Genomic DNA, 14,799 nt, shown 5'->3' with positions numbered 1-14,799 from the left:
AAATGAGAGATCCACCACTTTTCATTCCCCAAGGTCTCTACAAACCTTCATAGCCTTATCCCTAGTGAATCATTGTCCACTGTTCACTTTTATCACACCTTTCAATGTACTTTCATGACTGAGAATCCTCGGTCTTTCTTCACTTATTTTCTAAAGGTCATATCTCTTTAAAAATAGCCATCATATCATCAAGTGTCACATAAGAAGAACATTTTGGGCATTCAAAGAGAATTATGATGTTAAATCCTTGATATTACCCAAGAATCCAACATGATGCTTTAGGTGGAACTACTAACTTTCTGTAATTCTACCAAAAATTTGGTAGCATAACAACTATAGTTGTCCATAGTAAATAAATTGAAACAAACAACGCGTTGGGGTTTGGAAACTCTTAGTCTCAATCCCAACATGTATAGCCAAAGTGACATTGATAATCATATAATTATTCACACACCACAAGTAATTTTCTTAGAATCTACACCTCAAAGTGCCAAAATTTGTCTCTTAAAATCCAATGTATTGAAAGTGTTTTACAATAAAAGAAGATTGACTATTTATACGAGAAGTCATCTTCAAATATAATTGTGTATATAAAAAAACCAACAATAGTTACAATAACAACATCAAGAACAAAACAAGAACTCCAACAAGAACATAAAATACAACAATAATAATCACAATATATACAATGACAAAATAACAAAAGCAACAATAACAAAAACACTAACAACAACAAAACCAACAACACCAAAACAAGAGCAACAACAATATTGATATTCAGTGTCACTCTTGTAATTAAAGATTCCATGTTTTATGTAAAATATGCAATCTAGAAGTACAACCTAGATTGATTCTCAATGGACTCATATTGATTATATTTCATTTTTAATATTATTCATGTATAAATTAATTTAGAGGTTTAGGAATAAAAGTAAAAATAAAAAATTAAAAGAATATAAAAAGGTTAATCCATGAAGTAAATAATTCATCTTATCATATTTCTCTAAATATTTAAATCAAAGTTTGAACAATTAATTAATTAAATCAATCATATGAATCAAATAGAAATATCATTCAATCTAACCTATATCTAATTATCAAATAGAGATTCAATTGATTCCTAATTTGATTTTTTCAAGTCAGAAAAGAAAATTGTAATCACAAATTACAAAATAAAAAATCATAGAAAAAACTAAGAGTGTTCAAAAATCGGTACAAAACTCAATCCAGCTTGTTTCGTCTTGATTTTGTGATCCTCAAGAATTAGTTATTCATTGACAAGGAACAAAAAACAAAATTAAGAGAAGAGGAAGAGTCAAAACAAAATTTGAAAAAAAAAAAGTAAAATATAAAAGGAGATGAAGAGAGAATTCTTTAATATGAAAAATAAGCAAACAATTTATGTGTTTAAGCACATTTAGATTATAGAAATGTTTTAGCACAATTCTTTAACCTTTTACTTTTTTACTTTTTTTTTTTAAAACCCTAAACCTCTCATTTTCACTCTCAACCGCCCACCCCCTACCAACCCATTCTTCATATTTGTTTCTACTTCTTTAATTTTTTTTCTTCTCCATTTTGGTCCCTTGGTTGTGTGTTCATGGTACGGTGGTGTTGCGATGGTGGTGCGGTGGTGGTTCGTTAGTGGTGCTTTGGTGGTGCTTCATTCGTGGTGTGTCTAGTGTGCAGTTTGGTCTACGAGAGGTTGGTTCAAATTAAATTTGGTAGTATTATTTCATTTGAATGCATTCAAATATATTATGTGTGTTGCATGTTTGATCTTGTTTGGTCTCTGTGTTTGGTCCCTGGTGGCTGCGTTTTCTATGTCTTTAGAGGAAGAAGATAACCACCCAAGCCTCAACGGACGTGGCATATCCGTTTGGCCTTGAACGAATGTCATATCGACATTCGTTCAAGACCAAACGGATATGCCACATTTGATGAGGCCTGAGTGTTTTTTTTTTAGTTTTTAGTTTATTAATTTATTGTATTTTAAATTAATATATAGATAGTATTTAAATTTATTGTTTTTTTTAATTTGTTATGTAATTATATCTAAAATAATTTTATTTTTAATTTGTTCAAAGGAATTTCATTCAAGCAGAACAAGTGGATTGTTGTGGAGGTGCATTGATATAATGGTGGGGACCATTAATGAAGTGGTTGGTTGTTGGGTAAAAAAATAAAAACAAAAATTAAATATTACTGAAGGGCAAAAAGGGAACGGGAAGGTGCTAGGAGGAGTGTGTGGTGGTGGAGAGAGTAACTCTCCTAGGGTTTAGGCTCTAGTTTGGTCTACAAGCCCAATTAGTCTAGACTAAAATAAGAAAAAATGAAGAGGGTTACTCCCTACACCACCACATATTGCTTCTTGCACCACCACACTTTTTTTAAATTCCAAAACTATCCTTTATATTTTAAAATATCCTACACCTCCTCCTTTTCTCTTGAACGGATGTCGACATCTGTTGAAGAAAAAATTCTTCAACGGATGTCCCACATCCGTTTAGTTTTTTTTTTTTTTAAGTTTTTAGTTTTTTCAAGTTTTTAAATTAATATATAAATATTATTTAAATTTTTTTAAAATTATTACTTAATTATTTATAAATTTATTTTATTTTATTTAATAAAATAATAATTATTAATTTAATTTATATATTATTATTTAAATAATAATCAAAATAATTTAATTTTATTATTATTAATAAAATACTTGAAGAAACAATTCGAAAGCAAAAATCTGCATTTGAAATGGGCATGAAAAATCTATTCCAGCCACGCTCCATCATACTGCAAGAATAAGAAAAGCTTCTCCTACATCTCTTAGCATTTCTCCCTACACTTCTAAATTTTCTTAAAATTTTAAAACTATTGTCCATAAAAAAATAATTTAAAATTTTTATTAAAACGGATGTGGCAATCCGTTAACGGATGTCGCCACATCCGTTGAAGATTTTTCTTTTTTTTTTAAATAAAAACAATAAATTAAAATATAAAATATGTGAACGGACGAATGTCAACATCCGTTGAAGGTGAAACGGATGTTGACATCCATTTTAGAGAAGGACAAAATTGGTATGGGGTGGTGCAGGCAGCATTCTGTGGTGGTGGAGGGAGCAACTGCCAAAAATGAATTTGCATAGGTTTTATACAAAAATTTAAAAAATTTGTCTCAACTTAAAATTATCATGAAAAATAGCAAGAGAACTCGAAATCTAGCAAACCATATATCCATTTAAGTCACTAGAAATGTAATTCAACGCAATTAAAAGGGTTGTTTTCTTTCTTGTACAAATTGTATAGGTGTACATTCTTCTTGAATTTAGATCTCAACTGGGTCTTGGTTTCGGCTTTAAAAGTTAGGCAAAGAAAATCATAATTCCACCAGAGGCATGCAGAAACATGGAAGAATAAGGTAGAAGCATGGAAAGACACACATTACTTCGGAGAAGTGGGTTTCATTATTTCCTTTCTCACTTTCTAAAAAAACCTCATCACACTCCCTTCTTTCCTTTTCACACATCTCCTTCATCCATACTAATCTTATTTACCCACACTCATCTTCTTGATCCATACCCAAATTCTTCATTCATACTCATCTCTTTGATTCATACTCATATTCTTTATCCACACTCATCTCTTTCATCCATTATAATTCTTTTAATTTTTTTGTTTTAATTTTATTTTATTGAAGATGAAGGCATTGTATGAGATTTATTTTTTAATTATTGGACATTGAATTAATCTTTTTATAAATAAAAATGCATTAGCATTGGTCCGACGATGCTAAAAACCTTTAAATAAAACCAATTTAAAAATTATAATGATAAATTAGTGTCGACTAAACCATTGGTACTTAGAGTCGGCCTCCCAAAATCAAGAATAATGAATTATCATCTATGGTTTAAGATTTGTTTACACATATGACACAAATCTATTAACTAATTAGCATCAATTTTTATTTATTAGTGGCTGCTAACTTACGCTAAGTATCTATTTTATTGTATTGACCTTTCAATAACGCAATAAACTATAAATTATCCATCATTATTTTACTTTTTATGTAGCAACCATTATTAATTTTTTTTAAAAAAAAATAAAAGTATGAAGTGTTTCTCTCTCACTAATTTAACTATAAAATAATTAATATCACATTTTAAGATCTCATTTTAGTAAAAAAAATTCTACTACAATGAAACATCACAAATTTAATAATTCAAGTAAATAAACCATCCATTGAGCATTCTTATTACAATTATCCAAAAAATATAATCAGAATAACCAAATAACCGTAAAAAAACTACAATTGCAAAACCTTACAAGAGTCTTTTAAAAGGTACATTAACAAAAACTAAAGGTAAAATAAGAACTAAAAAGCAACATTATCACCATCCACATATGTCTCACCACTTTTTTCCTCATCTTCTCATACCAAATAATGAGATCATTGCAAAAGAAAAGGACAAACAAGAAGAGACACAAGTAAAAGAGAGGGTAAGCTAGTTTGAAACAGAAAAAAAAATATTTTCCAAAAAAAAATAAAATTAGGTGAATTACCACAATAGGTAGAAAACATTCATCACACATTATTATGCATATAAATAGACCTTTATAAACTCAATTTATCTAAATAGGTGCATTTGAGTGGAACTTAGGAAGTTATGCACTTGTGGTGGTGGAACATCTCACCCATCCGAGCTACCATACACAAGGTGAATCTACTGTCTAGTCATAAAACCCTAGGGTCGTTCTCATGACAGGACCTCCTTCCACTCTCACTACCTAATCACTCTCCTCTACTTGAGTATGGATGATTAATAGAGTTCAAAATAACATTCTCAAGATGAAACAATTCTTCCCTCAAAGCACACATACACTAAAGAAACACATTTAATGGGATTCCCTCCTCAGAAATGTCCTTAAACCTCTATACCAGACCACTGATACAAATTCATAAACTAAAGTGAACATTATAACAAACATCAATCTCATAAAACAATGAAACATAGTTTAGAAAAGGAGATTTTATTATGTGAGATTCAGAAAGATCACATGCACGGCCTAAAACAGAATGGGTGTCAAAGGGAACTAAAATTTTGACTTACCCCTAAAAGAGATTTTATTTGTTAGACTTGAAGAAGACTCCTCAACGATCAAAACTATGACTTCTGATAAAAAAAAGATGATGAAATTGTTGGGAATCCAAATGAGTCAAGTCTCACATTGGATAGAAATGAGAAAGTACAACATTATATAAAGGTGAAAGATCCATTAACTCATTGTCTTAATGTTTTGGGTAGAGAGTGGTGTCAATCCCTTATGTGGTTGAGCTCATATCTTATGTGTTTGTGTCTTTCCGGTAAACCTCCTCTCGATAGACCTAACAAAAATTAACAAAAATGTGGGTGAAAAAGACTTATGTACTTTTTGGATTTAAAGAAATTGGTTCGGGTTTTTAAATAAACAAGTTTATAAATTTTAAAAAGGGTTTTAGATACAACTAATATATTAAAATATTTTACAGATAAGAATTTAGTCAATAATTTAAAATTTAAGACCAAATTTTATGATTTAGATTTTTGTTTTTGCTGAATTTTGTTTAAAATCATGAATAGTTAAGAATATAGAATAACTTTTCAATTTAACATGTCTTTAAAACATTATTATTAAATTAATATTCAATTATAAGGATTAAATTAATTTATAAATTATAAAATATTAAAATATAAATAAAAAGTATTAAAGTGTGTGTTTTATAATATTTTACCTAGGAATAAAACTGGTAAAGTTTATTAAGCATACTAATCAAAGTAAAACTCACTTAAAATAAAAACAGAATTTTGAAAATGTTTGTTATAACACCCTTATACTGAAAATACTATTCAAGTACTTATTTTTGTTTATATATAGAAGTACCCATATCAGTATTAATGTCAACGTTGACTAAAATTTTCCTTTAGATGACACGACGTTTAATCACGATCAGGAAAGAATTTTGAATTAGTTCGGCAGATAATTCTTTGATTCGATTTTTTAAAATGATTTAAAGAAACACATTTTATTAATATTTTTTTGAGTTAAAAATAGTAATTTTTTTACCATGCTAAAATATTTACATATAATTTTACGAACAGTAAATTAAACAATTTATCAAATTTATTTATAAGGGTATTTTATTAACAAGCCATTTTATACACATGTAAAAGCAATGCAGTCTTTTAAAGTTACACGTCAACATATTAGTTTATTAAACAGAACTAAGAAATCTCAAATAAGTGCTTCGTGAAAATTAACCAATACCATAATCGCTTAAAACTGCACCTACCGGTCATATTGGTCTTTTAAATTAAGAAAAAATCAAGTAGATTTTCAAACATTTTATTTCAATCTAAAATTTTAATTTATTTTTCATTTTGACTCTAATTCAGAGACTTAGGTAGTAATAATAATATACGTTTACGCGTAAAGTGGAAAAAATTAACTTAAGGATTTAAAAAAAATACAGCTTAGTTGAATTTTTCCTAACTTGAATTATTAATATAATAATAAAATACGATTTCGAGCAATATAATTTTGTTTTGTACATCATATTTTTTTCCAAAAGAGTGACAAAAATTCGAAAAAAAATTAAAAATTATAAGAAATAGGAGAAGAATAAATCTTAGTTCCGCGATAGTGACAACGACAAAGCGCACCGCGTAGCGGAAGTCATAAGAAAAAGAGACATTAATTTCAGAGCTCGCAACCAAACACAGCGCAACCTCGTTTGTTCCGAAGCTTGAAACAGAACCATGTCCACTAGATTTCGGTAACCCTCTTTGTTTTCAGATATGATTCCTATCTTTTTATCGTTTTCTTTTAACTGATTCGTCATTCATGTCATGTTTTAAGCTTAAAGGTTCGTTTACGTGCAGGGGATCACAAGAACACCAACATGGTTCTTCTTCCACCACCCAAGCTGCTGGACTTGTTGCTACTTTCAAGGATAAAAGGTCTTCAACAAACATCATATCATTTCTTCTGTTTTTCAAATTTTAGTTTTGGTTATGTAACAGTGCATTTGACCTTCTGTTGCAGTCTGATGTTATGAATAATTGATCTTGTTAAATGAGAGTTTAATGAGTATTTATTGTAAACATCAACGAATCATTACATAAACCAGTTTATGATTAGAATACGATGTTACAGTTCGGTGTCTTTTAAATATTAGCAATATTAATGATTCCTTGTTCTCTTTTATGAACTTGGCAGTGTTGATGAGCTGCGGAAGCTTTTATCTAACAAAGACGCATATCAGCAGTTCTTAAATTCACTGGAGGAGGTCAAGATTCAAAATCATGTAAGATATGCAGTTATCATGATGATGATGATGATGATAATGATTCTGAGAATTTCTGGTGGTGTGCTCCATTCTAAAGTTCCCTTTTTGGCCACTTTTTTCATATTAATTTCATTGTGTTGCAATATTCTGCCATGTTCTTTGAAGTAATAGAGTAAGCAATTTTTTTCTGGTATCGAGTTGGATACAATGGAAGAATTGGGGATATGCATATGAACTTATCCGTCAGAATTTACCCTAGTCGAACATATTTCTTGATCTGTCATGCTTTATAGATGAAATTGTTGTTTTTTCTGATTTAAGAAAAATAGAAGAAATTGTTGAGGCATGTCAGTGCTATGGGAAATTATGTTTTAATCTAAATGTGTGTTTATGTTCATGAGTAATCTTTGTGGAGTTCAAAAAAATGTTTTTGTTAAATTTTCGTTTTCCCTTTGCAATGAATGAGGCATATCAAGGTCATGTGTTGGACACAATACTCTATAAACTCCTTTTAAGAAGAAAAAAAAGAGAAAAATATTGAATTAATTTCTCCTTAAACTAAAATTAGTTTATACAGAAGTTGACTTGTAAAATGCTCTTAGATAGCATTTCTAAATTTTGTGTTTTTAATTAGTTCATAAGCTAGTTTTGTCTTGTGGATAGAAGTGTCACTGCTAGGATAAGCTATTTTTGGTAGTGGCAGGTGGTTGATCCTACAGGCTGAGTTTAAACCCCTCTTGTTACAGTAGGGGAGATTGTTAGCCTAATTATGCTAATCTCAATTATTGTTGAGTTTGATGTCCAAAGTCCCAATCCGTAGTGCTTATATTGGGTGCAACACCTCGTTGTTCGATCCATTTTTTCGAATCAAAATGAGGAAATGAAAGTTCCATCCTCAATAGCCTACTTAAGCTTTCATAGAAAGGTTTGTGCTAGCTGTCATTTACTAGTTTTTCAATTTGCATAGTTGCAAAATCGAAGTGTCAGTGTCAGAATTCTGCATTTGTACTACAAGATCCAAACAATTGGCATGCTTTTTAGCTGCACATTTCATAAACTCACTGGGGGTTCCTATCAGGTTTTTGGTAAGACCCAAAATTTCAGAGCACTTCTGCAGAAGTTTTTAAATGCTGTGGTTAACTGATGTTTTTAGATGGACATTACTCGATGTTAATGTCCCACCCTCACACCACCACCACCAAAGTAAATGCCGAAAACTCTATTGTTGTATTGCTTGTATTTTAACACATTTTTACCCCCAATGACTTGATCAGGTGACAGATGAACTTTGCAAGGAGAATCTGCAGCTTGCTGGTGAGTTATTGAATTCTTTTCCTTTTGACGATGCAATCAGATGGCTAGCTGCCAGCTTAATATTTTAGATCATCTCAAACAATTTATTTTAAATTCAGACGAAAATCTACGAAAAGAACCTCGCATTGTGGAACTCAGTAACCAGGTACGATCATAATCCTATGATTTGTTTGATTTTCTACATTCTGAAGTGAGTATGAATTTGACCCCTTCTGATATGGAAACAGTATAGAATAATTTGTACGACTGAGTTAGGTGCTGCTCAAGAGAAACTAAATGAGCTTTACAGGCAGAAAGAGGAAATAACGAAGTTGAATTCCCCACTGTACCTTCTCCAAAGGATTCAAGGTATGAATTGACATGGTGTTTTCTCTCATATAAACCTAATTGCTGTAATCACGAAAATTTATCTTTATTACCTGCTTGGTTTCGTAATATCTTCTAATGATTTTGCAGAGGCTATGAATAAGACAGATGAGGAATCCGAAAATCTGCACCGTCAATTCCTTGACAGAGAAATTGACCTTGGAGCCTTTTTGCAGAAATACAAAAAGCTACGCACCGCTTACCACAGGAAAAGTCTAATAAATCTTGCAGCTAAAACATCAAATATATGAGCATCGCATAAGAATATCCAGAATTAGGAATGTAACTTGTTTGTAGAGCCTGTAATTGATTTTCAGTTCATTCTTGCCAATATAGTAGTCCTCTGTCAATATTTAAGTAGTTTCAGACCATCTTAAAAATAGTACACAATATCCTCTTATTTGGCTCCCGCGTTATTTTCATCAATAAGATTTTCCAGAGGCTGTGATGTGATGTAATTATCATCGTTATTATAGGATCCAACTTGTGTTTTAAGTGTTTGGACATGTGAAAATAATGCGTTGTGCTTTTTCATAGAGAAAGGTTAAATTTCATCTCACTGAAAAAAAAATGATCTAGATAATATCATAAATATTGCATTTTTATTTTGTACTGAAAATTAAAGTCCGCATCATCAGCAGCCATCTGATGAGGGTTCTTATAATGTTAATCTCCCTCTAAAAGACGAACAAGGATTTGGGTAAGTGAATCTTTATGATCATGGCCGAGAGATAAAAGGCAAAAGCACAGTATTGCACTGCCATTGGAAAAGCTTTATTCCAGTAATCAAGAAAGTACAACCATGGTTATCAAACTCTCGAGTTAACTCGTAAACTCAGTTTACGTTCCTAGACATGGCTTCCAAATTAACTCGAAAATAAACACATTTTCTGCGTAAACTCGATAGAATCGACTGTAAGATCGATAGGATCGTGTAAAATCGCGAGTTTGGAACGATTTTGCGAGCTTGAAAGTTATATATTTAATGAAATGCATCAAAATTAAAGTTATATATTTAATGAAATGCATCAAAATTAATGACAACAATTCATGTATTTATGTTTTACAATATTTATTTTTATAAACAATATAACTATAAATTTTATTTATTTAAAGTTATATAATTTTGTAGACTTATTTGAATTAAGATATTATTTATATAATTTTTTTTCATCTGAAGTAAACTCTTACAAATTTACGAGTCAAGTTTACGAGTCGAGTTTATTCAACTCTCACGAGTTTACGTAAACTCTCGAATTTGATAACCTTGGATACATCAAATATCCAGTATATTGAAGCAGGAACAACAAGAGTTATTGTCTCGTACATTTCACTATTTTTTTTTCTTGTTTCCTTAGGTTGTACATGGAAAGGTACACAGATAGGGGGTTATGAACCGTATAAATATAGCTATAAGCCTGAAAGAGGCATCATAATAACTAACCTAACAGTATCAAGGGCTGGCCGGACTAAAACCATTGCTACGAAATTGATGTAATCAACAATAGTCGAACAGAATAATATCGACCAGTTGATCATTACCTGGCATGACCGCCCTCAGGAAAATAAATAGGATCTTTATCTTCTACTATGTGAACCAACTGGCTCAAATTTAAGTAACCACACCAAGTCTCATTTTTCTTCCAAGTAACCTAGCTCTTTCTCCCACTTAAGGCCAAACATTTGCCTACCAAAAGGCACAATGAGGTTATACCGGAAAACCTGCCAAGAAAATGTAGAACCATTGCATGAGCATTCAATTATGACTGGAATTAAAAATATAAAAGGACCAAGAATTTAATTCTCCATTCCATTTCCCATGAAACATTATGGCAGATGACCTCACCTTATCATTGATTTCTCGTAACTGCAGTTTCAAATTCTCTGAACTCTCGACCCACTCAGAGTGCTCTCCTCCACATTTAGTAGCCCAAGCTTTCTTCAAGGACAACCTCCATTCAGATATTTTAGATCTTATTTCTTTGTTAAGCTCGACCCACTCTGGTGCACAACCATTTTTTGACAAGATTCGGTACAGGGTGTCTTCAGCTGGATCTGCATGAGGATTTGTGTCAAGCTTAAGAGGCTTGCCTTTGCCTGGCAAGTTCTCAAACTGGCCCTCTTCCATGGAATGCCATATCCTTTGCTCAACAACGTTAATAATATCAGTTTCTGACCTGCCCAACACCCAGTTTGTGTTAAATACCAGATGAGGAGTAAACCAATATAATGTCGCCAAAAGTATTTGACTCAAAATCAATATTGGTAGCACTATCAATCGTACCACTAGTGCACCAGGGCTCCCTCGTCCTGAGGACAACTTAACTGGCCATTTGGAGATGTTAAAACCAATGACACAAATACTATACAAGGAATGCTGATAACAAACTTAATAACACTTTCTAATACTTTCTCTTTCATTGGCTGAAAATCACAAGTATTCCACTCATTTTGAAAATGAGAATCCCATATTCAGAGAGAATTGTACAAGTTTGACTCATTAAGACAATTAGATATATTATCTTTATTTTATCTTTATCTTTTATCTTTATCTTTTATCTTTAGTTAATTATTATTTCTTATTTATAATTTAGACTTAGTTCAAATTTCTTTTATAATTAGAAAATTTTATATATATTTAACATAAAGAAATTAATCTTATACATCGTTTCACTGTATTCAACAAGACAAAGTAGGCCAAAGATGTTCTTTTACAACATCTGCAATACAAATTGTTCACAGCATTCTTAAACTAAAGAACCAATTCTTATGCAGTTTCCCCATTGTAACAATTGAGATGATCGTTTTTATATTAGAACTAAACAACAGTTATTTATATCATCATCGATTCTTAATTGCTCTTAAGAATAGCGAGACAATTGTAGAACCGGTTTCCAGTTCTTAAATGCTGTACATCAGACAAAAAAACTTGTTGAAATTCTTAAATTTCACAAGGCATAGTAGAGCCTACTGAAAGTGAGTTACGTAACTCCACCATTGTTAGACGATTAAAACTGCTCTTACAACGTATATTAGTAGCATTTCAAATCTACCAAAGGGCAGAGTTTTACGGTAGAGTTCATCTGCTTGTCATTCCATTTGCTACATCCAAGACAAGAATGAAATTCCACTTCTTTATGTTTTTATTTCAAATGTATAATTTCAGATTAAACTCGTGTATTCACCTCGCAAGAGAAGATTAATGAATTACACTCAAACAGCTAAACAATTTACTGTAGTGCAGAAATTTTATCCTAATTTTAACCATTCAAAGAGCCGAATCTATCAATTTCATATTCACTGACATTTTAAACCTAAGGCAATGAAAGTGCCGAGATAAAGAGATATATCCAATAAAGATCAAGCCAACTTTGTTATCGTGCTTGTGCAACCTAAAAAGATTCAGAACAGAAAATTTTAATCTCACGAATACACGCACGCGAGCGCGCGCAATCGTAAAGAATTTCGAAAAGTATATTGAAATCAAATTACAGGAATAGCGGCCTTTTCAAACATGTGGAAGTGCGTTATTATTACCTGACATTGTTGCGCTGGCCGCGTAGCTCCGGCGGTAGTTTACGATCATGAACGGCGTCGATAACGGCCGTAAGACGATCCATGAACTTCTTCCCCGTTTTAGACTTACCGGAAGACGATGACGACGACGAAGAGGAAGAGGAAGAAGAGGAGGAGGAGAATCTAGTGGTGGAAACGAAGAGAGCGCGCGAATTGATAGTTGTAAATCCCCTGAGGCGAAGACACGTTGCCATGCTTAGTCTCTCAAACACCGCCCTCGATTTCTGCCTCTCACCCTTTCTCCTTCTGCAATAACTTCCTGTCACTGCTGTTCACAAATCTAAAATTATAATTTAAATTTTTTTATTTAATGGTAAATAAGTTGTATCACCCATAAATGTTGTGACTGAGTTTCACATTCTTTTAGCATTAATCAGTATTTTGATAGCAATATTCATTGCATTAATTCAATGTAATTTAAAATTTTTTCAATCTTTAATTTAGTAGCTGTTTTATGTAAAAGATTAAATGTGGTTACTTAAGTTAAATTACTGTTAATATTATTCGAGAGCTGATTACGTGTCATTTTTTTAGTTTATTTTATTTTTATTTTATTTGTCTCTCTTTACCTTTCATTGTTACCTATTTTTTCCTCCGCACATCCCATTCAACATATTAATAAAACTTTTTTTCTTCTATTGCTTCAGACGCAGCAGTCATTGCCGATTTTATTAAGTGTAGTCTTGCCACCCATTTTCTCTTTCAATGGTGCAATTAGTTTCTTTCTTATTACTCTATGGTTCTGATTTTGGTATTTGTGATTCATTTATGTTATAGATGGATAAGAAAAATGAAACGACAAAATCTTCTATTTAATTTTATCTCCTGATTTACTAAAAACTATCAAAATCTTATCTTTAGATTATGCATAAACTAATTATACTCACAACATAGGTTATATTAAGTTTAGTGTTTGCTAAGTAAATGAGTTTTCCAACCAGTCTTTAACATTAACTTTTATTTATACTAAAAATATCTTCATCATTCTCAATTATATGAGTTTGTTTTATAAGAACTTTGATTTTTCAATCAATCTTGCATATTTCTTTGAAAAAGTAAAAAAATACAATCTTTGAGAGATAAAAATGTCTTTATGTGAGTAAACAACTTCTATCCCAAATAAGTATTTTAATTTTTCTTGATCTTTCATTTCAAGTTGAATAGAAAGATTTTCTTTCAAGATTTGCTTCTCATGTTTGTTATTTCCTACAACAATCATATGATCAACATAGACTAAGAATAGAGTAAGTTTTCTTTATGGAGAATGTGTTTTGAATAGAGTATGATCACCTTGACATTATTGATGCCCAATAGAAATAATAATTTGAGTGAGTCTACCAAACCAAGAATAGGGTGACTGCCTAAGTTCGTAGAAGGTTTTCTTCAACCTACATACTTTATTCCCTTCTTCAATATGCTTGAAACCTAGAGGAAATTTTATGTAGACTTCTTCCTTTAATTGTCAAAACATTTTTCATACCAAAATTTTGTAATTCCTAACTTAAATAAGTTGTCAATAAGAGAATGATTCTAACAATATTCATTTTTTCCACTACAACAAATGCATCCTCGTAACCAATACCATAAGTTTGAGTAAATCCTTTAGCAACTAGCGTTACTTTATAATATTTTAATGTACCATCAAATTTATATAAACTTATCTGCATCTTTCTACCTTTTTATCTAGTTACTTGTTAACAATTTTTCATGTTTGGTTTTGTTCTAAGACATTGATATATTCATTCATGACTTGAACCCAATTCTCATCCTTTAATGCTTCTTGAATTGAAGTAGGGACTTTAATTGCATCAATGGTAATAGGAAACTCTAGTAGTACATACATAGGTTTTTAGCACTTATAAAATAAGAAATAGGGTACTTGGTACAAGATCGAGTTCCTTTTCTTAAATTAATGGGTAAGTCATCAAGGTTAGGTTCACAATTAATATTCAAGGAATTTCTAAAGATTATTCAAGGTTGGGAGAAGAAGGACTACTTAACCTTGAGTAAGATGATTGGTGTTGTTCTTAGATTAGGTTATGTTGCTTTTGTATCCTATGATATTGTATATATAAGAAATTCTCTAGACGACTAATTTTTAGAGTTGTCCTTAACAAAAGAATAAAGATGCCCTTGTTAGGAGAAACTTCATAAACATGAGTAATTTATGGAGTTGACCCTGACTCGAAAACATAGATTCCCTATTAGGAGCAACTTCAAAG

General features: G+C 31.2%; 2 protein-coding genes across 3 annotated transcripts; one reads left to right on the top strand and one right to left on the bottom strand.

The window, feature by feature from the left end:
- Window positions 1-6,610: 6,610 nt before the first annotated feature.
- Window positions 6,611-9,550, top strand: LOC108325412 (vacuolar protein-sorting-associated protein 37 homolog 1). 2 transcript variants are annotated; one of them, XM_017558481.2, is made up of 7 exons: window positions 6,611-6,808; window positions 6,915-6,992; window positions 7,252-7,339; window positions 8,596-8,635; window positions 8,734-8,780; window positions 8,863-8,983; window positions 9,092-9,550. In XM_017558481.2, the coding sequence occupies exons 1-7, from the start codon at window positions 6,792-6,794 to the stop codon at window positions 9,250-9,252; spliced, it is 552 nt and encodes a 183-aa protein (XP_017413970.1). In that variant the 5' UTR covers window positions 6,611-6,791; the 3' UTR covers window positions 9,253-9,550. The 2 variants fall into 2 exon arrangements, with proteins under 2 accessions (XP_017413970.1, XP_052730010.1); XM_052874050.1 differs by having other exon boundaries at window positions 6,649-6,808; window positions 8,925-8,983.
- A 723-nt stretch (window positions 9,551-10,273) lies between these two features.
- LOC108325178 (uncharacterized) lies at window positions 10,274-12,854 on the bottom strand. Its single transcript, XM_017558200.2, has 3 exons — window positions 12,539-12,854; window positions 10,848-11,178; window positions 10,274-10,723 (listed from the first exon to the last, which is right to left on the bottom strand). Exons 1-3 carry the CDS (start codon window positions 12,769-12,771, stop codon window positions 10,634-10,636), a joined length of 654 nt encoding a protein of 217 aa, XP_017413689.1. The 5' UTR covers window positions 12,772-12,854; the 3' UTR covers window positions 10,274-10,633.
- Window positions 12,855-14,799: the final 1,945 nt, after the last annotated feature.

Source organism: Vigna angularis, chromosome 3 (genome assembly GCF_016808095.1).
Source record: "Vigna angularis cultivar LongXiaoDou No.4 chromosome 3, ASM1680809v1, whole genome shotgun sequence".
Classification (NCBI taxonomy): Eukaryota; Viridiplantae; Streptophyta; class Magnoliopsida; order Fabales; family Fabaceae; genus Vigna; species Vigna angularis.
The sequence above is the reverse complement of the archived record's forward strand: the minus strand, read 5'-3'. Positions and strand labels throughout refer to the sequence as shown.

Coding starts and splice junctions, on each gene's coding strand:
- LOC108325412 (XM_017558481.2), top strand. Junction 7,340..8,595: donor AGGTCAAGATTCAAAATCAT/GTAAGATATGCA, acceptor TGACTTGATCAG/GTGACAGATGAACTTTGCAA. Junction 8,781..8,862: donor TTGTGGAACTCAGTAACCAG/GTACGATCATAA, acceptor ATATGGAAACAG/TATAGAATAATTTGTACGAC.
- LOC108325178 (XM_017558200.2), bottom strand. CDS start 12,771: ATGGCAACGTGTCTTCGCCTCAGGGGATTTACAACTATCAATTCGCGC. Junction 11,179..12,538: donor GGCCAGCGCAACAATGTCAG/GTAATAATAACG, acceptor GGTGTTGGGCAG/GTCAGAAACTGATATTATTA. Junction 10,724..10,847: donor TACGAGAAATCAATGATAAG/GTGAGGTCATCT, acceptor TTTTCTTGGCAG/GTTTTCCGGTATAACCTCAT.